The 22667-nt window shown below is 33.0% G+C and overlaps 4 protein-coding genes and 1 long non-coding RNA gene across 7 annotated transcripts; 2 read left to right on the top strand and 3 right to left on the bottom strand.

Annotated features, from left to right (window-relative positions):
* Nucleotides 1-167: 167 nt before the first annotated feature.
* On the top strand, nucleotides 168-3435 carry LOC105802472 (cyclic dof factor 1). Of its 2 annotated transcripts, XM_012634130.2 has the most exons (3): nucleotides 168-632; nucleotides 1645-2173; nucleotides 2243-3435. In XM_012634130.2, exons 1-3 carry the CDS (start codon nucleotides 435-437, stop codon nucleotides 2992-2994), a joined length of 1479 nt encoding a protein of 492 aa, XP_012489584.1. In that variant the 5' UTR covers nucleotides 168-434; the 3' UTR covers nucleotides 2995-3435. The 2 variants fall into 2 exon arrangements, with proteins under 2 accessions (XP_012489584.1, XP_012489583.1); XM_012634129.2 differs by having other exon boundaries at nucleotides 1645-3435.
* Nucleotides 3436-8674: 5239 nt separating this feature from the next.
* On the bottom strand, nucleotides 8675-10405 carry LOC105802474 (receptor-like protein EIX2). The gene has a single exon (XM_012634133.2). It carries the CDS (start codon nucleotides 10403-10405, stop codon nucleotides 8675-8677), a length of 1731 nt encoding a protein of 576 aa, XP_012489587.2.
* A 2455-nt stretch (nucleotides 10406-12860) lies between these two features.
* LOC128034890 (uncharacterized) lies at nucleotides 12861-15371 on the bottom strand. Its single transcript, XR_008190988.1, has 3 exons — nucleotides 15262-15371; nucleotides 14751-14825; nucleotides 12861-13064 (listed from the first exon to the last, which is right to left on the bottom strand). It is a non-coding gene; the product is annotated as an uncharacterized LOC128034890 (long non-coding RNA).
* Nucleotides 15372-18385: 3014 nt separating this feature from the next.
* On the top strand, nucleotides 18386-19111 carry LOC105802475 (probable calcium-binding protein CML46). The gene has a single exon (XM_012634135.2). It carries the CDS (start codon nucleotides 18477-18479, stop codon nucleotides 19068-19070), a length of 594 nt encoding a protein of 197 aa, XP_012489589.1. The 5' UTR covers nucleotides 18386-18476; the 3' UTR covers nucleotides 19071-19111.
* A 259-nt stretch (nucleotides 19112-19370) lies between these two features.
* Nucleotides 19371-22281, bottom strand: LOC105802473 (pentatricopeptide repeat-containing protein At5g39680). Of its 2 annotated transcripts, none has more exons than XM_012634132.2 (2): nucleotides 19802-22281; nucleotides 19371-19720 (listed from the first exon to the last, which is right to left on the bottom strand). In XM_012634132.2, exon 1 carries the CDS (start codon nucleotides 22047-22049, stop codon nucleotides 19938-19940), a length of 2112 nt encoding a protein of 703 aa, XP_012489586.1. In that variant the 5' UTR covers nucleotides 22050-22281; the 3' UTR covers nucleotides 19371-19720; nucleotides 19802-19937. The 2 variants fall into 2 exon arrangements, with proteins under 2 accessions (XP_012489586.1, XP_012489585.1); XM_012634131.2 differs by having other exon boundaries at nucleotides 19371-19705.
* Between the last annotated feature and the right edge of the window lie 386 nt (nucleotides 22282-22667).

Below are 22667 nucleotides of genomic sequence, written 5' to 3'. Positions count from 1 at the left end.
GTTTCTATTATATTAGTTTTGCTATATTTATATATATTAAGTCATGTTGTAATTAATTTTTTATGTATATTTTATTTGTTTTCACGCAAGCAGCTAATATTTTTAGTGCTTGACCTTATTTCGCAATTTCGCTTGCTATTTTTATTCTTGCAAACCCACCCACCAGAAACTAAGAAAGAGAGAGAGAGAGAAAAAGTAAAAACTATTTTCAAGAAAGAAAGAGAGAAAAGCATTATAAAGTTGATTTTTTTCCTCTTAAATTTTTTTGATGACAATAAAAAGTTTGTATCATAGTAGTCAGCTTGTGCTACAAAACTTTCTCTCTCTAGAAAGTTTCAGTTTTTAGTTTTGTGTTGGCTAAGGATTTTATAGAGGAAAAAAAGGAAAAAAAGAAAAGACACAGAGAGAGAAAAAAACAGGGGAGATAACAGAAAATGTCGGAACCAAAAGATCCGGCGATCAAATTGTTTGGGAAAATGATCCCTTTGCCTGAGAAATCTCCTAAAGTAGCAACAGCGGACTTTTGTGCTACTTGTGGTGATGATAACACCAACAATGATAATACTGATCATTCTTGTTCTACAAATTCTTCACCAGAGGAAAACAAAGGGGAAGAGAGAGAAGCTGAAAAGGTAAGGAAAATTTTATTTTCTTTTCTTTTTGGGAAATTTGAGGAATACCCATAGTTTAGAATATGGAAATGAAAAATGGGTTGGTCTTTGATTCTTAGTTTTTACTATAAAAATGGTTGGCTTTTGAATGTTAATGATGTGTGATTATTAGGAGATTGGTTAAATTTTGGATCTTGGTTTAAGTAAACATGAGGTTTTTGGAAGTTAAAATTGGTCTTGTAGATGTATTTTCTTAACCATAATCCAATTGTTCATCATAAAATCTTGGTTAATTGCTTTTAGATTAAGTTTGGTTGGCTGTGTTCATAAGAGTAGCTTGCTTCCTGAGTACTAAGTTAGAGTTCTCCTTTTTCATGTTTTTGGCATTTAATGGAGTTTTTCTTTTACTGCATCATTTTGGAAAATGGTTTTGGAATCTGATTCATGGTTTCATTTTTCTGGGAAAATTTTCTGGCTAGCTTCTTTGGAATTGATAGTTTACCTTGACATGAATTATATGTCATACTTCCAATTATTTCATCAAGTTTAGCTTGGGAATTGTGAGAGATGTTATCTGGATCTCTTTTCACTGAGGATCATCAGCTATGATTAGGGTTTTATGTTCTGATCCAGCAAAAGCTCAGTCTTTCTGGAATCAGACTTCTAGTCCCCATCCCTGTAGAAAGTTACAACCAGTTCTAATTGATTCTTAGCCCTACTAAGCTTTCCGTGTTTGTATATTGTTTGTGCCGGTTACATAGTTAATCTTTCTGGAATCTGACTTCTACTCCTCATTCCTGTAGAAAGTTACAACCCGCTTTGACTGATTCTTAGCCCGAAGTTCTTAAGCGACTTCTCTTATGTAATTTCTATGATAGTTGTTAGAATGGTGGTTGCTATTGCTGTGAAACTGATTCTCCACAAAGCAAACGCAAGAAAATGACAACAAAATGCAGTTAGTTTGGATATGCTTTGTTCCTTCTTGTTATGTATAATATGATCATGTTTATTTTTCTTCATACGAATTATTCAGGACACTGTGGGAGCCAAAACAACGGATGTTGAACATGAAGTTGCAGATAGAAAGGAGGAGGAGGGATCTAAACAGGATGATGGTGCTCCTCCAGTTACTTCTGGAGAGTCCACAAATTTGGAGGCAAACTCTGGAGCAAGTGACAACTCTAAAACGCCTTCTGCCGAGAAGGAGAGCACTGCTTTAAAAACTTCAAAAACAGAAGAGGATCAAAGCGAGACCAGTAATCCGCAAGAAAAAACCTTGAAGAAACCTACTAAAATTCTTCCATGCCCCCGCTGCAACAGCATGGATACCAAGTTTTGTTACTACAACAATTACAATGTCAATCAACCTCGACACTTTTGCAAGAACTGCCAGAGATACTGGACAGCTGGTGGGACCATGAGAAATGTTCCTGTGGGTGCTGGACGTCGCAAGAACAAGAATTCAGCTTCTCACTACCGTCAAGTAACTGTCTCTGAAGCTCTGCAGAATGCTCGTATTGACATTCCTAATGGAGTCCACCATCCGGCACTAAAAGCTAATGGTACTGTTCTGACCTTTGGCTCAGACGCACCCCTCTGTGAATCAATGGCTTCTGTTTTGAACCTTGCAGATAAAACAATGCATAATACGACACGGAATGGGTTTCATAGGCCTGAAGAGGTAAAAATTCCTGTCTCTTATAAGGATGGAGAAAATGGGGTTGAGTGTTCAAATGGATCATCTGTCCCGACTTCAAAGGATGAGGCAGGTAAATCTGGGTTGCAAGATCAGATGATGCAGAATTGTCAGGGTTTTCCACCTCAGATGCAATGCTATCCCGGGGCTTTTTGGCCTTACCCGTGGAATTCAGCTCAATGGAGCTCTCCTGTACCTCCACCTCCACCTGCTTTCTGCCCTCCAGGTTGCTATCCGATGCCATTCTATCCTGCAGCTGCTTACTGGGGCTGTACTGTACCTGGCACTTGGAACGGCCCTTGGCATCCTCAGCCTTCCCCTTCAAAGCAATCAGCCTCAAGTTCCGGTCCTGATTCCCCCACCTTAGGAAAACATTCAAGAGATGAGAACACGAGCAAACCAAGCAACTCTGGAGAAGAGGAGCAAGTGAAGGAAAATAATGCAGAGAGAAGCCTTTGGATTCCAAAAACATTGAGGATCGATGATCCGGGAGAAGCAGCAAAGAGTTCTATATGGGCAACACTCGGCATTAAGAATGATAAATCCGATTCAATAGGTGGTGGAGGACTGTTCAAAGCATTTCAATCAAAGGGTGATGAAAGGACTGAGGTTCCTGAAACCTCTCCAGTCTTGCAGGCAAATCCAGCAGCATTGTCAAGATCAATAAACTTCCGTGAGAGCTCATAATCGTGTAACTTTATGACATTTACTTGCTTATGGTGCTGCATACAGCTTGGTGGTGTTAATTATTATACAAATCCAAACCTACTCTGTTAGCCGCTTGGTCATATTCACTCACCATCCCCTCTATATAACCAATTCTCAAAGTATGCTAACTGAGGAGAACAGAAGAAGAGTCCTATCATATGGTTTGAAGGCAGAGTGTCTAGCTAGCTTAAGTAGAAACTGATTTTTCTTCCTTTTGTTTTTTGGGGGTTTAATTTTGTTTTTGGGATTCCTTTTTCTTTCCATTGATGGTATGAGCAGGGTTTGCGAGTTCTGTACATAAATATATATATATATATATATGAAATGGTGAGAGGTAGGACCAAGTAAGTTTCTGTACCATAAATCCCACTTGTAGTTAAATAAATTTGGGAACTCAAGTTAATCTTCTTATTCTCTTAATCTTAATGTCTTTTTTTTTTTTTTTTTTGATAATGTTGGCTGAGTCTACCTTACTTTTATTTTCTAAAGATCTCTCATGAACTGATATATAGAATCCATTGTAATTGCAACTATGCTCTATTTCTTCTACACACAATTGGATCGAAGTAGCTTTCCCTTTCCATAACATAGGTAGAACAGAAACAGGACGCAACTTGGAAGATAGAGAAAAGTCCATGTAGGCCCTTCTTTTACAGTTCAACTTGAATCCTTATCGCAAAAGGCCAAGTACCTTTCCCTTTCCATAACTATAGAATCCAAACAACTAGCACCAAAAGGTAGAAAGTTTATCTTAAAGTTTCTTTCTTTTTGTTTCCTCTAATCCTTTATTTTTTTTCCCTTTTAAAGAATTCAGTAATATTTAGCAATTGTGGGTGTTTTCCCTGTCATATTTGTGTTTAATATAGATTCTATATATGGTGATATATTCTTTTTGTGTGTGTGTTAACCGTTGATTTATGTCTACTACAACAAAATATCATGTATAATGTGTCAGGAGACTAGAGCTTAGACCATTAAAAAAAAGACATGGAGATATTTTGATTTGTTTTTTTTCCCCTGAAAAATTTGGGTTCTATTTGAGCCATGAACTGGTTATGGGACCCAAAACATGTGATGCTATTAATACTCTTGGCCTTCTCTGTTCTTTCTGTTTCTTTGCCTTTTTCTTATCTAGTAAATCTTGCAGTTCTTTTCCCCATCCCTGTTTTGCTATTCCTTTTTTTGGTCTGGATTGCAAATTAAGACTTGTTGCATTCCAGGTCTTAAAAGCTAGAAGTATCAACCAATTGGGCTAAACTCAACTTCTTTGTTTACTTTTTTTTTTTTTTTCCCTTTTCCTTTTAGCAAAAGAAATTGTAGTCCGGAAATCAAGATTCGAATCCAAATTTATAAAATTTTAACTTTTAGGATATGAGCTAATTAAATAAAAGCCCGAACTCGATTCTTTGTATGTATATATATATTAGTGCAAAAGAGATCATGGTCTTGAAATTTAACCTAAAACTCATTAAACATCATTACCTAGATTAAAAGCAGCGGTATGAATGAAGTGAATTCAAGATGATCTCAATATTTCATTTTGGGTCACATATCAGATGGAAACTTTTGTTGGATAATGCAATTGCTGGATTATGTGCACTTCCTATATCTGCCAGTAGATATTTTGGGTTTTTGATTTCTGATATTGTCACAAGGGAATCTTAACCAAATAATGTTGGGTTTATTTCCCTCTTTGTGAGAAAGGCCAACCATCTACTATCTCCATTTTCATCCACATTGAATTCTAAATTTTTATGAGAGTACAATTAAAATTTTATAATTTTAAGATTATAGGTTTTAAAGGGACCACAACCAAAAATTTCCAATTTAAAGGGCCAGGGCCGCCGCTTTTGGATTTTATCGGTTCCATTTGAATTATCTATTTAATATAAAATCAATTTAGTACAGACTTTGAAAAAGATGGAAAAATGACCTATGACTGGCCATAATTCATAGCCACAAAACCCTTGGATGTGATTCTAAATACTGCTAACCACATGTAAATAAACCCTACATATATAGTGTTTTTAAGCATCCCCATAATCAATGGTCAATCATAAATAAATCTTATTATTAAATTGGATTGATACAATTAACAATTCCTAAATTGTTTTCTTTAAAAAGTACAGCTAAATCAATCATAGGGTTTTGGGATTAAAAGTCAACCTTAAGGTTATAGTATTTTAAAGAAGGGTTTTGATTTAATTTATCAAAACTAATATTAATTTCTTCATTAATAAGAGTTTTGATTTAACTTATGAACTGGACGTACCTAACTTTCTCTTCTTCTTTTTTTTAAAATTTTAACTTATTCAACTATAACCAACCATTTTTAATTCATATAAATAATTATTAATTTTATTTATATTTTTAATTAAAGGATGTAATTCAGTAATTTACTAGAAATACGAGATATTGTGAACAACAATAAACCGATTAGAAATTATCTAAACAAAGTTGGTTGAAGGTAAATACAAATAGGATATACTAAGATTATTTAGGTTTTACAACTGCAAACAAAGGCGAATTTAGAGAGGCAGGCAAGACAAGGACATTGACTCTCGTATAAATGGGAAATTTAAATATATAATAGAAAAAACAACCAAGATAACTTATCTGAAAATTTTGATAATATATCATTACTTTTCACTTTTCTCTCTTATTTGGAGTCCCCAATAGGTTGTCTTTAACAAACATGGGTTCTGTAGCAAAGCACTGTAGATGTGCTTAGCTGAGTTGCCAACACCTGTCTTTTTTTATTTTTTATTGTATGGAAGGTTTGCTGGATGGCTGGGGAAAGAGAGAAAAAAAAAGGAAGGAAAAATAAAAATAAAATTGTTATTTATTTATCTTGATTTAAAAAATAAGTTATAGAAAACATTTAAATAATTTTTTCTATGTAATGCATCTTAAATTTTTTAATTAATTTTATTTTAAAATAATATATTTAAATTGATTGGTCTAGATGTTGATTCTAATTGATTTAAAAATTTTCTAACCAATGATCTATTTATTAAAAGTATAAATAAAATAATTTCAAATAATGAATTTTGAATTATTTTAAAATATTTATTTACAAATTCAAATTGAAAGTTAATTTTGGATTTATAATTTGTAACGATTTACTTGTCATTTTCTATTATATTATGTATTTAAATGGTTAATTTTAGGTTAATTATAGGTTGGCCGAGAATAATGAGTATTTATATTCTGTAGAATATAAATTTATTTATTTTCGAATGATATATTTAAAATGATTAATTTAGGTAATAATTTGAATTCTTTAATAATTATAATACAGTTGAATTTTTTTTTTGTGAAACAAAAGAAACCTACCATAAAAAATTAAACTAATTCCTCCAGTGGGAATCTTTCAATGAGGCCATTTGTAAAAATATTTTTTACTCAGAGTAACATGTTGAATATTCTAATGTGGAACTTGAACTTGATGTACACTCCTAATCAAAGTTCAGTTCATTAAAATCAACAAGTATTTATAAAAAAGATTACATTAAATTCTAGACTTTATTAAAACTCGCTCGGTCTATAATCTATGTGGAGATAAATGTAAGTTTTTTAAAGTCCTTAATTTCATTGGATCTGAAGAAGCTTAGCAGCTTCGTAGAAGCAGTCATTCAACAGCGTGTTTATAAAATCTGGGAAGTAGCCATTCCTCAGGACTGTTAAAGAAATAATGGGTGGTTCTTGGTTTCTCAAACTACTACTTCTTTCAATGCTTTTCATTCTCTCCTTCTCTCAAGGTATTACTTTGTTTTTATTTCATGTTTGCTGCTGCTTCTTTGTTTTCTTGCTCTTCTTATCTATATTTACACTTTGTTTTGTTTCTCAATGGGTTAGGATTGGGTAGGAAATGGATGGAGAATAATGTTGAATTTCAAGATTACAGTGTTCAATTGGAGGTTGATTTTTCTCTATTTCCTTTGATTTTATCTCGTCTTTTATTTTCAATCTTAGGAGCTAAAATTGGGTTTTCTTTTTCTTTTTTTATAAATGTATGGGAAGCAGGAATTTGCAGAGAAAGCAAGGGAGATGATGGAAATCATGGATTATAAAGAGCCAGGGCCAAATACGAACCCCAGAACTAGTTACATATTTGGCCCTCCTCCCCAACCACAACCCTAGCTCTGTTTTACTTGGTTCTTTTATTGCCTTAATTATGTATGTTTGAATGAATTGCAGAACCACAACCCTTTCTCTGTTACATGAAAATGGCACCTTTTTTTTTTATTACTCCTAATGTTATGTATGTATGTAAGTATGCTGGAGTTATTGATTGTAAGGGAATACGAGTGACAATAACCGAATTATCCATTGAACTCTGTAACCGCAATTTTTAGTTCTGGTCTGTTTTTGTCTAAGAAATGTCACTGTTGAAAAACCATCGACATAAAAAGAGAGCCTAACTATAGGTCCATAGGTACATGGTGGGGCCAGGGCTTTGGAATCCCACTGATTTATAGTATTAACAGGTTGTTCTGAAATAATATATATATATACATGGCACTCAAATTTTACTTAAATCGATTAATTTTTTAAAAATATTTTTTGGTTACAAGTTACACACTATTGATAATAACAAATCAATGTCGCACATGCACCCATCAGTAGCATGCAATTTCTACGGTTCAATCCGACATGAGTGTGGGATGAATGCCTTCAGGACAAAATGCTGGGATCTTTCTTTTGTGGATAAGTCAACATGTTAATTCATTCAAAGAAAAGAAGCATAACCAGGAAGCTACAAATGCTCTTAGCAAGCGCATAGGCATATTCATAGTAAGCTTACAACAATACAAATCTATCTCGAATAGACCCCTTAATTTGATGAAACAAAGACTGAACCGGACTTGGTGATCGCCCATCAAGCCTTCTATTCCTTTCCTGCAAGAGCTATGTGCAATCTCAAACCAACAAGCCTGCATAATGATCTTCCATAACTGATTCCAATATGAACAATCAACATAATAAACACGCAGCATCAACCTGACAACCCCAACATATAGTCTACTGTAATCGATTTAGAATAGCCAACCAAGAAATGAAGGAGCTTATTATTGAAAGTTTCATATCTAACCAAGTTTTCTTCTGAATTGCTCAATGACACCATCCGACTTTAAATAACTTTTTAAGCTTTTGTTGTGAGAGGTCTGAAGTTGGTATCTGGTCTTCACGAAACAGGAAAGTTTTTGAAAGAGTCCTTCAATTTCTGATAGCAGATATGAAACATTAATTGCTGTTTGTTGGGGGAATTCTCTACAAGCCCTTAGTTTGCAAATACGTTGTTGATAAATTCTCCCTACAAAGAACTACTTAATTCCCCACATACTGCAATAGTTCCTCATTCATTCAAGTTCCATGTTTTTATAATTTTATATTTTTATTACGTCACATAGAGGTGGCCGTGGCTAACATTTGTGCCCTTTTCTTTGAAAATAGAATGAATGAAAATATGAATGAAGGGAAAACAAGTACGACCGATGGCAACAAGCCGCTAAGCAAAAAAAAAAGGAACACAGACAATTCCAGAGTACAAATTCTTGGTTCTGTTCACTCCAAAACTTTCAACAATCTCTGAAGGTCACATATAAAGTAAATTCTCAAAATGTTGACCAATCAGAACTAGTTATACGTTCTATTACTACTTTACAATATATTTTCTAATAATGCGACCTAAGCTATGCCCTGTCTCATCCACATATTGAAAATGTACTAATCTCCCTGACTTGCACAACATTAATAAGAACACTGTACCAAAGAAGCCTGACAAAAATCCCAATTCTACGGTTAGAAAGAACCAGTCAACTTGGTGTTGATCCTCTCGATTTTTCGGTACACCGCCGGTGCCGAACCTCACATCAGTGGAACTCTCACTTAGTGGTGGCCCAAAAAGCTTGGTGCCATAAAAGCTGTCAGCATTCAAGCTTTGCAGCTGAGTTCCTGTGGGGATTTTTCCAGTAAACTTGTTGTAGGACAAGTTGAGGTGACTCAAGAAAGAGAGGTCTGAGATTGTTAGAGGGATTTCACCAGAAAGATTGTTTGTTGACAAATCAAAACATTCCAATGATGTCATTGCTCCTATGTTATAAGGGATCCTTCCAACTAAATGACTATGTGAGAAATTCAATGATTGCAGGCCTGCAAGACTTGTCACCTCCTCAGGGATTTCACCAGATAAGTTATTGTCTGAAAGGTCCATTGTTTTAACCAATTTAAGAGTAGTGTCATAGTTCACAACCCTTCCTTTCATCACAACTAAAATATCCTCAAAAAAGCTTCCTTTTGAGGTTCTATAAAATATTTTGTCATCTGAATTATTTCCCGAGTTCATAGCACTGAGATTGTTGATACAGCTGGGTATCTCACTTACCAAATTGTTGTGGGCAAGGTCTAGGATTTGCAGATAGGATAGGGCACAAAGTTCTTCAGGTAGGGTACCTGTAAACTTGTTTGAGTGAAGGCTTAAGATTATCAACTTTGGTAACCTCTCTCCCATCCACCCTGGAATATCTCCAGAGAGTTGATTATAACCAAAATCAACAGTAACCAATTCACCGCAATGTCTTAAAGATGAGGGTATTTCACCAACAACAGAGTTGTTTCGAACGTGTAAAGATTGAAGCAAAGTTAAAGCTCCCATGGACCCTGGAATCTTGCCACTAAAATTGTTGTCACAAAGTTTGATCCCTACTAATCTTGACCACTTCTTCCAGCATTCAGGTATTTTACCTGATAGGAGATTATGACCGAGATTTAGAATTTCCAATTTCATTGGCTCATTCAGCTTGTGGCACAAGAAATGCGACATTGATCCTGACAGGGAATTGAAAGAAAAATCTATGGCGGTCACGTTGGAGGAGAGAAGAGGAAGTGAACCTGTAAAGTTATTACAACTGAGATCTATCAAGACAGAAGGTTGAGTCATTGTGAGTAGATCAGGAATGTTGCCTTGGAACTGATTTCGAGAGATGTTGAAGTAGGACAGATTGGAAGACATGTTCCAAAACCAGGTTGGAATTTCAGTTTGTCTGAAATCATTGTCGCTTAGGTCCAAGTAAGTTAAATGGTTCAAATCTAGCAGAGCTGGATTCAACTTACCTCCCAACTTTCTGGTACCGCGGGAACTTCCAAGGTGGAGCTCAATAACATGGCCACTCACATTGCTGCATATAATTCCATCCCATCTGCAACAATCTCCATTTTTGGTCCAACTGGATAGTCGATTTGAAGGATCTTTGAGATGCTGCTTGAACCTCAAAAGAGCTTGCCTTTCGCTTTGAATACAAGTCACGTTGTGGTTTCTGCCGCAAAAACTTAGTTTAAAAGATTCTAAGAACACCAACATTAGGAAAGTTACTGTAACAGGACTCATGATCTTCATGCAAATCTATAAAATTAACATATATTTTGCTTATGAACACTCTGACAGAACCCAATTTCTATTCAATTGAGTATACTTGTTAAATTATTTGGATAGATGAAAATGTCCGCTACTTTTTCACTTCTATGATATATTTTCTACAAAAGCCCAAATTGGACCAGACCTATCTAAACTGGAAAAGTTTTCCAACCTTTAGAAAATGAACCATGCTTATTTTTCATCTGATACTCAGCACCTACCTTCCTAGTCCTTTTCTATGTTTTAACTTATTGAATTTTCTGCTTTTAATTGATCAACCTTCCTGTACTCCTAATGGTTTTAAGTCTTTTCTTTTTCTTCCTTATCCTGGGACTAAAAGTCTCTGAGTTTCTATCACGCTTCTTAAGCAAAGGTTTCCACATGCCCCACTTGTCTACCTATCCATCCCTGAATTAGTGGGATGAAACCTAACTTAATAATAATAGCTTTTCAAATTTAGATAATTTCCATATGCATATAATCTTAGGTATTGTTCGAAAGTGCTTTGATTTTAATGTATGTAGTGTCTGTATATAAACTTATTCAAACATCAACATGACTACTGAAGTCAAAATTTAAAAAGATTTTAAGCAAAAATACTAAACCTTAAAAGTGGACTTGATGGAAAAATATGGATGGACTTAATCTATTTTCAAATTTATAATATTTTTCATTTATGTTATGTATAATATTTGATTTTTATCATAAGAAAAACTAAATATATTATACTACAAATCTACAATGCAAATATTTTAAAAATATATATGTTAAGTTGTATATATTTAAAAGTCAATAAAAGGAAAAAGAATCTGAGCAGACTTAAAATTTGAAGCAAATATTTTAGATCAAGCCGAACTTGTCACTACATGTGACATTTATACCATGCATGGACTCGACCTAAACTTGATTTGACCTGACTTGATCTATTTTCAAATTTATAATATATTATTTTTGTTTATTAGGTAATTAATTTACAAGAAAAATAAAATATATTACATTATAATGCAAATATTAAAAAGTAAGTTAAGTTTTATATGTTGAAAATTTTAATAAAATAAGTACACATATAATTAATAAATATTAATTAAAAAACGATTATGTTTTTAAATAAAAATTGATCAAAATTTAAAACTCATATTTGGAGCTAGATTGAACTTTGATAACTATGCATAGGTTTGGCCTAAACTCAACTTGAATAGGCCCATAAGCATATCTAAGATTACGGAATGTTCAAATATTTATATATAAACTCGAATTCGATGTCTTATAACATATTAAATCTTATTTGATTTGAAATTTTATATTTAACAATTAATTTAATAAATTTGAATATTAAACAAATCTAAAGATCTTAATATATCATAGTACGATCTAAATGCAGATTTAGTATCAGATAAAAAAGATGGTTAAGTTTTGTAAAGCCCGAATTGGGCTGCCACATTTTAACTCCTGTTCATAAGTTTTAACTTAAAGATTAAATTTAAAATTGAATGGGAGAATGTGCCACTTCTATTGGACGTCACATGTGGGGTTTTCACGTGTGCAAACTAAACACACCTGATAATTTATATTATATTATGTAATTTAAGATCTCATGGAAGTAAAACTAGATTACACTTTATTCATACATACCAATGAGTTGTTTTTTACTATCATCTACGTATCATAGCTAATCAATTTAACAACTTCTCATCGCATTTAATCCAACATAGCAAACTAAAATTTGAAAAGGAAATCTCATTTCAATGTCTTTGTGGAACAAATGGGAGCCCGAATGGCCGAAACACACTCTTTTTTTTTTTTTACATTAATATAGATTTGGAAAGTAAATGAATTACACCGTGTCTGACAATAAAAAGCATTTAAAGGCCTTGATTTCATTGGATCTGAAGAAGCTTAGCAGCTTCGTAGAAGCAGTCATTCAACAGCGTGTTTATAAAATCTGGGAAGTAGCCATACCTCAGGACTGTAAAGGAATAATGGGTGGTTCTTGGTTTCTCAAACTACTACTTCTTTCAATGCTTTTCATTCTCTCCTTCTCTCAAGGTATTACTTTGTTTTTATTTCATGTTTGCTGCTGCTTCTTTGTTTTCTTGCTCTTCTTATCTATATTTACACTTTGTTTTGTTTTTCGATGCTTAGGATTGAGTGGGAAATGGATAGAGAATCATGTTGAGTTTCGAGAATACAATGTTCAATCTATTTCCTTTGATTTTACCTAGTCTTTTATTTTCAATTTCAGGAGCTAAAATTGGGTTTTCTTTTTCTTGTCTATTTTTATAAATGTATGGGAAGCAGGAATTTGCAGAGAGAGGAAGGGTGTAACACCCCCTAACCTCAAACCGTCACCGGAACAAGGTTATGGAGCATTACCAGACATATCGGAAACTTATAACTAATTCACAATTAAATAACAGATATAGCATACTTGTATCAAATATGTCATATTAGTTTCATTTCATACTTATAACCAATTTAAACATCATTCTACAACCGTAATAACAAAACTTTTATTCTTAACCTATACATCACCTAGGTACATGCCACATTATCAAACAAAGGTACAACACTAAAATTTCTCTGAGTTCGGGATTGCTCTGGATGCTGGACCGGACACTGACTTTTTACTAACCTGCGCTCGGAGACAACCGCACGCTGAGTATAGAAATACTCAGTGGTATTACCATAATTCAAATTAATAACATTAATCGATAAATTATATACATTTAAATTTATGTCTACAATTATTCAATACATTTTCTCGTACTTTAAATCAACCTAATAATTAATAACAAGAAGCAATATTTCAAATCTTGTATTTAGTTGTATTCATACCTTATTTCACTATCTCAATTCTATTGGATTTTTCGACATCTCATTCTAATAATTCATTCCAATTCATACAAATTCAATCAATTTATCAACTCATTCATTATCATTTCTATTTATATTCAATTTATACTTTTCAATCTTTTAATAATCAAATTAAACATTTAGACCAACATGTTTCAATAATAATAATAACTAATTTTATAAAATTTGTATTCAAATTAACTCATACACTATTTCTTAATTCAATTTATACCATTAATCTTTCAATAAACATTTAATACATTAAATCAACTTGTTTCAACAACAGTAATAATAATAACTAATTTTAATTCGATTCGTTCAGTTATAATCAATTTTACACTTATAATCTTTTAACACTCAATTGATACATTAAATCCATAAATAAATTTCAATAACTTGTATTCAATTAAAATCACATATTATTTCACTATTTCAAATTATTTTATTTTCACTTCTCATTTCTCAACAATAGCTATTTTAATTTGCTTTTCTTCACTTAGATTTTTACATTATCTCATACTACCAAAACCAGTTCATGAACTATATCATTATCTATTTCTTGAACCCATGGTTCATACATTTCATTACAATTATCACTACTAATAAACAATTAAATCTTTTAATATTATCAATTATTTATATATATAAATATCATTCTTATTTCTTTATTTCAAATTTCACTTTTCACATATACTATATCATTCGAGATTAGTTTTATCAGTAATTTATTTCATTTGCCTCTATTAACTTGACTCGGACTCGACAGACACTGGATTCCACCCAAACACACCAGAATATCCAACCAAAACACACCTGAAATAAATATAAACCCTCCATAACACACCGATATATCATATCCTCCCAAACACACCAGAATATCCAACCAAAACACACCTGAAATAAATATAAACCCTCCATAACACACCGATATATCGTATCCTCCCAAACACACCAATAAGGCATTAAATGCCTCTTCGGATAAACCGAAGCATATAATAACATAATCATCTTCTCGGCCGAGCTACAAATCTCCTCATCACATCACAAATCCTATGGCATGCCATTTGTATCCAATCTAGTCCGATAAGTTAATAGGGTATTCGAATCACATTTCAATTCAATCACTTTCTCATACTTTCAATTCCAATTTAATCACAATTTAATTCAATACATTTTCACCTTTCAATCAAGATACCATCAAATGCTCATACCTATTCATACTTCATTTTAATTTCATTCAATTCGAATACAATTCAATATCATTTAATTCAATATCGATATTCACCTTATTTTTATTTACTAAACATATTATTTAAAATTCAACAATAATTACTATTAATAAATTCAATACCAATATGTATTTTTCATTTAATTCAATCATGATTCTTACCTCAATTTGCTTATCATGTATATTAATTTAAATTTTAACAATTAATAATTAAATTCGAATTATGGTAATACTAACCGTAAATTTTCTCGAGTCACTCCTTGTTCACCTTCCCCTTTCCTTTCTCGGACAATGACTCTTGCACGACATTAGCTACGTAATTAAACAATTAAAAATCATTAATACACAATTTCATTAAAATATTTCCATTTATGCCTAAACTTCACCTAAATTCTAATTTAATCCCTTATCAATACTAATTTTATTTTTCCAATCTAACTCCATATTCTCTCTTAATTCTTACTATAAATTCACTTTAACTCTTCATTTTCACCATAAATCCATAATTTCGAAATTCTCTCAATTTAGTCCCTATTAATTCAAAGCCTATAATTTATTTTACAAATCAACCTTTTACTAACTTCTAACTTGAAATTTAATCAATTTAACCCTTAATCCTTTCATTTATTCAACATAATCAATGTCTAGAAATATAATAACTTCCAAAATTTCAACATAAATCCAATAATACTTTGTTCTAGGATACCAAAACTCAAAAATTATAAGAAAATGACTTAATTTAACTTACCAATTGAGTTTGGAATCTTAAAATCCCAAATTTTCTTCCTTTCCTTCCCTTTTCTTTTCTTTCCTTTCTCCCCTGTTTTCGTTTGCCTATTCTGTTTCCATTTCTCTTTTCTATCTTTTATTTCTTTTATTTAATTAGTTTAATATAATAACAATAAAATAATAATATAATATTACTTACTTAAATAATAAGTAAATATGTAATCATTACTAATATATGTACTTCATTTTTCCACATGTCATCATATGCACCATACATTTGTCAACAATTTTATTTATTTAAAATATAATAATATAATATAATAAATATAATTTACAATATAATAAAATAATAATTTACTTTAAAAAATCTCACATTTTATCATGCATATGCCGCCTCATTTATGGGACTTGGCATATTTACCTATTTAGTCCTTTTAACTTTTCTTTAATCTATAATTAAACTTTTACCCTGTTGCAATTTAGTCCTTTTAATCAATTAACCATCGAACATTAAAATTTCTTAACGAAACTTTAATACTACCTTAATGACACTCCGTAAATATTTATAAAAATATTTACGACTTAGTTTATAATATCTAAGTCTCGATACCTCATTTTTGACCCAATTACCTAATAATTTCTTTTAAATCACAAAATTCACTAATTCTAAAATATTTCTAAAATCACACTTAACTTATAATTATTAATTAATAAATTTTTCTAACTTTTTCATCAAATTTAGTGATCTTAAATCATTATTCTGACACTACTGAAAATTGAGCTGTTACAAAAGGAGATGATTGAAATCATGGATTATAAAGAGCCAGGGCCCAATACGAACCCCAGAAGTAGTTACATATTCGGCCCTCCTCCCCAACCACAACCTTAGCCTTTATTATGTATGTTTGAATGTATTGCAGAAGCAAACCATTGAGATGGTTTTACAACTTAGGATTAGACAATGTATGTTCTATGTTACATGAAAATGACACCTTGGTCTTTTATTACAGTAAATGTTATGTGTGCTTGATTGCAAGAACCCAATAATCTATTGACTTGTAATTGCAATTATTACTCCTGATTGGTTTGAATTCTGTCTAAGAGATGTCACTGTTGAACAACCATTGACATCACAAAGATAGTTTAACTATGAGTCATTCCTCGGTCCAGCCAAGTTTAGATAAAATGTAAACTTTAAAATTTATTTATATATATATATATATAAGTTCATTTAGTGATTAATTTTAGCATTAAAATTTAATGGTTTAACTAAAATTTTCATAAATAATTACTGAATGAATTCTTTTATATAATATTTAACAATTATATATTTTAAAAATTTAAACAGTTATAATATATATTTGATGTTTATATTATGTTATCATATATTCAATTTTATGTAAATAAATTACATAAAAGCATTAGAAAATAGATCTCACTTGAAGGAAACTGAAGCGACATAATTTTTTGGTTTAAATTCATATTTTTAGTATAAATTTTATTCCTCAAATATTGAACAGACAATTTTATATAACTACAGTTTGGCAATGAAAGACTGCTTTGAAATTTAGTGTTACCATATAACTTTGGACTTGAAAAGAGAAATAAAGGATGTGAAGATTGGAATTTAAAACATACGATTATATCACTTAAAATTTAAATAATATAAATGAAAAGAAACTAACAGTAGTACAATATTTTAAATTATCTTCTAAATATTTATAGACGATCCATGAGACCAAAAAGGTTGGAAGAATAGGTTATAAAATTATCTCCCACTTTCACTCCACGGCCTAACTTCTTTTATTTATTTCTTATTACTCGCTCGGAGTCAATATTTGCATATACCAACAGCGCAAGCAAATACTTTATTTTGCATATTACATTTTCCTCTAATCATCATGTTAAAATTTTTATTTCTTTCCGATTCGATTTTATCCATCAATAGATTTATAAATTTGTCGAGGAAACATTCCAAAAAATCTTTGAAGTATCTACATTTAGAATCGATAGTTTTTTATCTTGTCTTCGAATTGAGTCGAAGTTTTATATCTTGTTGAATCAAAACTGGTGTCCATTTGTCATCGGACGTAGGGTTTAAATCCAAGCCTTAAATGGTATTAATGGGCATATGTGCTACCACTTTTACACGTTGGAATGTCACTTTATAACCTCACCTCAACTCGAGGGGGAGGCAATTGTTCTAGATGCCTCGCCATCTAGGCTTTTCCACCACAATGTCGACTTACAACAACCTCAAGCACCTTGATCTCGTCAAGAGCAACACTTTGCCAGGGTAAAACTTTGAGAACTCACATGCGTAACACATGGAAACTCCTTTGATCAACTTCATAAGGATAGGTGTTGAGAGTTTTCTCTTACATGGCTCACACGTGGAGCCTCATCTATCAGATCTCCATCCCATCATTGCCTATTTAGAAGGCTACCATGCTTCTCAAGTGGTCGACCATAATGAGACTTGTGCCATAAACGTGCCAAGGCCCCTTCTCTATTCTTGAGAAAACACCTCTCTCTCTTTCTACTTGACTACTTTACTAAAAATATCATAAATTTTTCTTTAGAGTTCTTTGCACACTATTGTGTGAACCGTGATTCAAATATCTTACTATTGTCTTTTGAACACAGTTAAATTAGAAATTTCATAAAATTTTAAAATTAGAGTAAACAGCCCCAATGAAGGGCCAGGAAAGGGGCGTTGACATGGTTCCTAGGTATCAATTTTAAAATTTTTAAAAAAATTGTTAATATGATTTCACTGTAAAATAATAATCCCAGAACAAGTCAATTGGTAGTGGAAAAGGGAAAAAGTAATAAACCGCCTACAATATTTCATAATCACTTCCAAGAAATTTGATTATCCTAAGTAAACAAACAAAAAGTCCATTCACAAAGCCCTTTTCCAACAACATAGCCGGCTGCAGGTTCCAAGCAAGAAACGACACACATTCCATGTAAAATAAAAGACACGACAAAAAGGTAGCCAAGGCCGAACCCCATACCAAGTTTCCTAGGTGGTCTCTTGGTTGCACCATAGGCAACTTCCCCTTCTCTTAACCGCCCTTTGAAAACTTGACCAGGTCTAACATCTCTGTGCCTTCAAATACCCCGTTCCCAACCTCACCATTTCATCAAAATTCATTCATTCTTTTTACTCTTTCTTTTACATATTTGTAAATCAAAATAGTTTTAGTTTTTTGGTCTTACTCTTACATAATGGAGACATCATCACTAAACTCAAACTATACCCTTTTTCCATTGATTGATATCAGTATGATCTTGTTGTTTCTTAGCTTGACATGTCATGACAGGTTTAGGAGTTTCATCTCCAGATATTATTGGTCTTTCCCACAATCCAAACATGGCAGCTCAAAGACATCATCCTCAAGTCGGGAGAAAACCCAGAATTATGAGTGCCTAAGCAAAGAGGCTTCATTTAATAATAATAAGGAAGATTGTGCGATAGTTTGCAGAAAAGATGTGGAGAAGTTTATGGGAAATCTGGGAATTTTTTGCAGCCTAGAAAGTGAGGAGCTACAGGAATCCTATGGTTCTGATGAGCTTTCCAGGCTGTTTGAGGAAGAAGAGCCAAGCTTGAAAGAGTTGAAGGAGGCTTTTGATGTCTTTGATGTGAACAGAGATGGGTTTATTGATGCACAAGAGCTGCAGAGAGTTCTCTGTATTTTGGGTTTGAAGGAAGGTTTAAAAGTGGATAATTGCAACAAAATGATCGAAAACTTCGATGAAAATAGAGATGGAAGAATAGATTTTCAGGAATTTGTAAAATTCATGGAGCACAGTTTTTGCTGAATCAGTATAATAATATTCAGATACACTGATTATTTTACTTACATTTCTTGCTATGTGGTTTATTTGATTTTTTTCAGTTTTCATTTCTTTTGGTTTCAATTGTGCTTATGAATTTTTAGACTGACAAGTGAAACAAATATCCCGAATCAAAATCTCATGTATTTGAAGAGTACTTGAAAAATTCTATACTTATATCATATGTAAATATTTATCAAACATGAATACTTTAAAAAATGAAAAGTAGAAAGATGTTGAGTAATGAGTATATACCAAAAAAAAAAAAAAAAAAAAAACCTCTGAACTCATTCTTTCTACAGAAAGCAACTATAAGTGACAATGAAAAGGAAGCCAACAGATGAAGGTTCTAAAAAGTTTAGAGAATAAATTTGTTTCCAGAAGCAAGAATTGAAATCCGTCAGAGGAAGGAACACTTTGCATCTCACTTAGTTTGGCATATGGTAAAAGGCCGCTTTTCGATCTCTAGTTCCTGAAATATGGGAATAATTGTTGATTCTTGGACTCATACATGTACTTGAACGTCAGCTAAGAGGACCATGGCCTTAAAGATATAACCGCACAGGTAGGACTGGCGCATTAGTTAACTGGATATAAAGCCTGACATTGGAATCAATGACCTAAAGAAAATAAATCTATTCATAAGTTAGTTAATTATAAATTATAATAAAGGCATGCTCTAAAACAGTTTTAAGATCATCCATTGAGATACTTACAGGGATCCAGGTAAAAAGAATGAGAGTCAACGATCCCTGGCTGTCTTGGAGATAGGAGTGGAGTCTTTGTCCTGTAAGCTATAGGACATACAAATTTTGTTCTCCATCCATCCAAGAGTAATGGTCAGTGAATCTATTACCAGTAATCTGCACATGAACAGCATCCATTTTGAAAACTGTGGAAGCGATTTGCATCTCTCACGATGATCATACTGTTTGTGAGCTTAGAAATAAGTTTTGCAGCTGAGTGGCAATCTTCACACATTCTAAGGTTTTTAAACACACGAATAGGTGCCTCTAAGGGAGCATGCATGAGTCCATATGCAATGGCCAGTTTCTCGCTGTGATAACTAAGATAGTCTTCCTTCTGCTCTTCCTCCACATCATGCAACACTGCAGTAACATCTGGTATATATCCCAGTGGCTTAATCCTGGCTAAAAGTTCTTTTACTTTCTCATAAATTTGAGTTGACTCTGGGTGTTGACAGTCATCCGAAACAAAAACATGGGTAACATTTCTTATCTCTATCCAGCTTACACCAGGTTCTTTCTTGATATTTCTCTCTCTCATCAATTTTCGGATCTTCACTACTCCATCCCACCTCTTTGCCTTTGCATAAATATTAGATAATAGTGTATATGTTCCCACATCATTAGGGTCCATCTCTAACACAAATTCTGCTATACGCCTCCCAAAACCATAATTCCGATGTACATGACAGGCACTGAGCAATGTACGCCAAGCAATGACATCCAATTCTACTGGTATAGACCTCAAAAGTTTCTCAGCCTCATCAAGAAGTCCAGCCTTGCTCAGCAGCCCAACAACACAGGTGTAGTGCTCCAACCCGGGTTCTACTCCAACCTGTCTCATGAATTGGTTCAAGTAGTATAAACCTTCTTTTACTAGACCAAGATGGCTACAAGCAGAAAGAACCCCCACAAAGGTAACATAGTTAGGACATTCTCCTGCAGCCAACAAGTCATTAAACAAAGCCATAGCCTCCTTTCCTAGCCCATGATGAGAATACCCGCATATCATGGCATTCCAAGTAATGCAGTCTCGATACATCATATCTAAAAAAACTTTACTTGCTGCTTCAATGTCACCACACTTCGCATACATGTTGATCAAAGCATTTCCAACGATAACATGGTCCTTAAAACCTGACTTTACAATTTCTCCATATAGTACGTTTCCATGTCTTAGTGCGGACAATCCTGCAGTAGAGTTTAACATAACCGCAAAAGTAAACCCATTAGGTGAAACATCACCAATTTTCATCTCAGAAAACAGATTTAGTGCTTCCTCAAAGCATCCATTTTGAAAGTATGCAGCCATGATTCCAGTCCATACAACTACATTTTTAACTTGGAGACAATCAAAAGTTTTCCTGGCATTGATAACCTTGCCGCATTTCCCATACATATTAATGATTGCACTATTAACAAAAACATCCAACTCCACATCACTTGTCAAAATCCTACAATGCACTTGCAAGCCCAACTTTAAATCCTTAAGACAAGCACAAAGTCCAAAGACAGTAACATAAGTTACACTATCCCACTCTACACTCTCTCCCATCAGCCTTTCCAAAACTTGAATTGCTTCATTCGAGAACCCTTGTTGCACGAGTCCATTTAGAACTAAATTATATGAATAAACATCATAACCAGGCACTAAACTAAAAACCCTCATAGCTCCTTTAACATCAGAAAACTTTGAATACATATTTATCAATGCATTCTTAACATATTGATGAAAAACCAACCCGGACTTGACCACATAACCGTGACACTGTCTACCCTCTAAAGCCTTCCCACCGTCAGAACAAGCTGAAAAAACAACCGCGAAAATATACTCATTAGGCCTCAAACTATCCACCAAAGTCATATCTTTGAACAACTTTAACACTTGCAATGAAAACCCGGTTTGCAAATATCCTGCCATGAGGGAACACCAAGAAACCAAGTTTCTCTCAGGCATTCTATCGAACAGTTTCTGGGCAACCGAAATTTGGTTACTTTTGGCGTAGACATTGATTAAGGAGTTTAATGGGTATCTGTTAGATCGAGTGGAGGTTTGATTGGTTACTAGTAAAAGGGAATGGAGTATTTTGGCTAATATTAAGTTGTTTGTATCAGCTGAAACTTTTAGGAGCTTAATTATGTGGTTAAGGTGTATAAAGGTTGTTGGTTTGAATAAAACTTGCGCCACTTGGTTACCTGCTGGTTTTAGAGCGCGCATTTTCTTTTGGCTGGGTTTCTTCTTAAACAGCTCCACTGTCTTTTGTTACCATCCCCGGATCTTTTGTGATTAATTTTGAGGTGTTCATGATTTCTTTTTTAAAATTCTAGCTTAGGATCCTTTCAATATATATATATATATATAAATATCAAATTATTTGTTCCACTCAATAAATTTACCCTCTACTAGCCCCGCATCACACCACTTTTCTTGTTTTCCAAATGAAATTACTATTTCCTGATTCACCACAATTCCTTTTACCTTTTTATTTTTAAATTTCCAAATGAAATATACACTTTTAATGAACTGAAAAAACTCTAAAAATTATCTTTTTTTTTCTTTAACACGTTTGCTTTTTATCTTTGAGTTAGCTATCGTCCTCCTTTTTCCTTTCCCATCAACCTTTTCTTTCTTCCTTCTTCTCAGTCACAACACGTCTTATCTATTTTAAGTTTGTAAATTTATTTTGCGGGTATCTTTATTGTCGTCACAAGTTGTGATGGACAGACGACGGTCCTGTCATTCGTTAAAATTCCACCGGCCACCAGTAGTTTTTCTTGGAAAGCGGGTGGCTCTTCGTCAACTTCTTAACCTATTTCTGTTTTGAGAGTATTTTAA

This window comes from Gossypium raimondii, chromosome 11 (genome assembly GCF_025698545.1).
Source record: "Gossypium raimondii isolate GPD5lz chromosome 11, ASM2569854v1, whole genome shotgun sequence".
NCBI classification, from domain to species: Eukaryota; Viridiplantae; Streptophyta; class Magnoliopsida; order Malvales; family Malvaceae; genus Gossypium; species Gossypium raimondii.
The sequence above is the reverse complement of the archived record's forward strand: the minus strand, read 5'-3'. Positions and strand labels throughout refer to the sequence as shown.

Coding starts and splice junctions, on each gene's coding strand:
- LOC105802472 (XM_012634129.2), top strand. CDS start 435: ATGTCGGAACCAAAAGATCCGGCGATCAAATTGTTTGGGAAAATGATC. Junction 633..1,644: donor AAGAGAGAGAAGCTGAAAAG/GTAAGGAAAATT, acceptor CGAATTATTCAG/GACACTGTGGGAGCCAAAAC.
- LOC105802474 (XM_012634133.2), bottom strand. CDS start 10,405: ATGAGTCCTGTTACAGTAACTTTCCTAATGTTGGTGTTCTTAGAATCT.
- LOC105802475 (XM_012634135.2), top strand. CDS start 18,477: ATGGAGACATCATCACTAAACTCAAACTATACCCTTTTTCCATTGATT.
- LOC105802473 (XM_012634132.2), bottom strand. CDS start 22,049: ATGCGCGCTCTAAAACCAGCAGGTAACCAAGTGGCGCAAGTTTTATTC.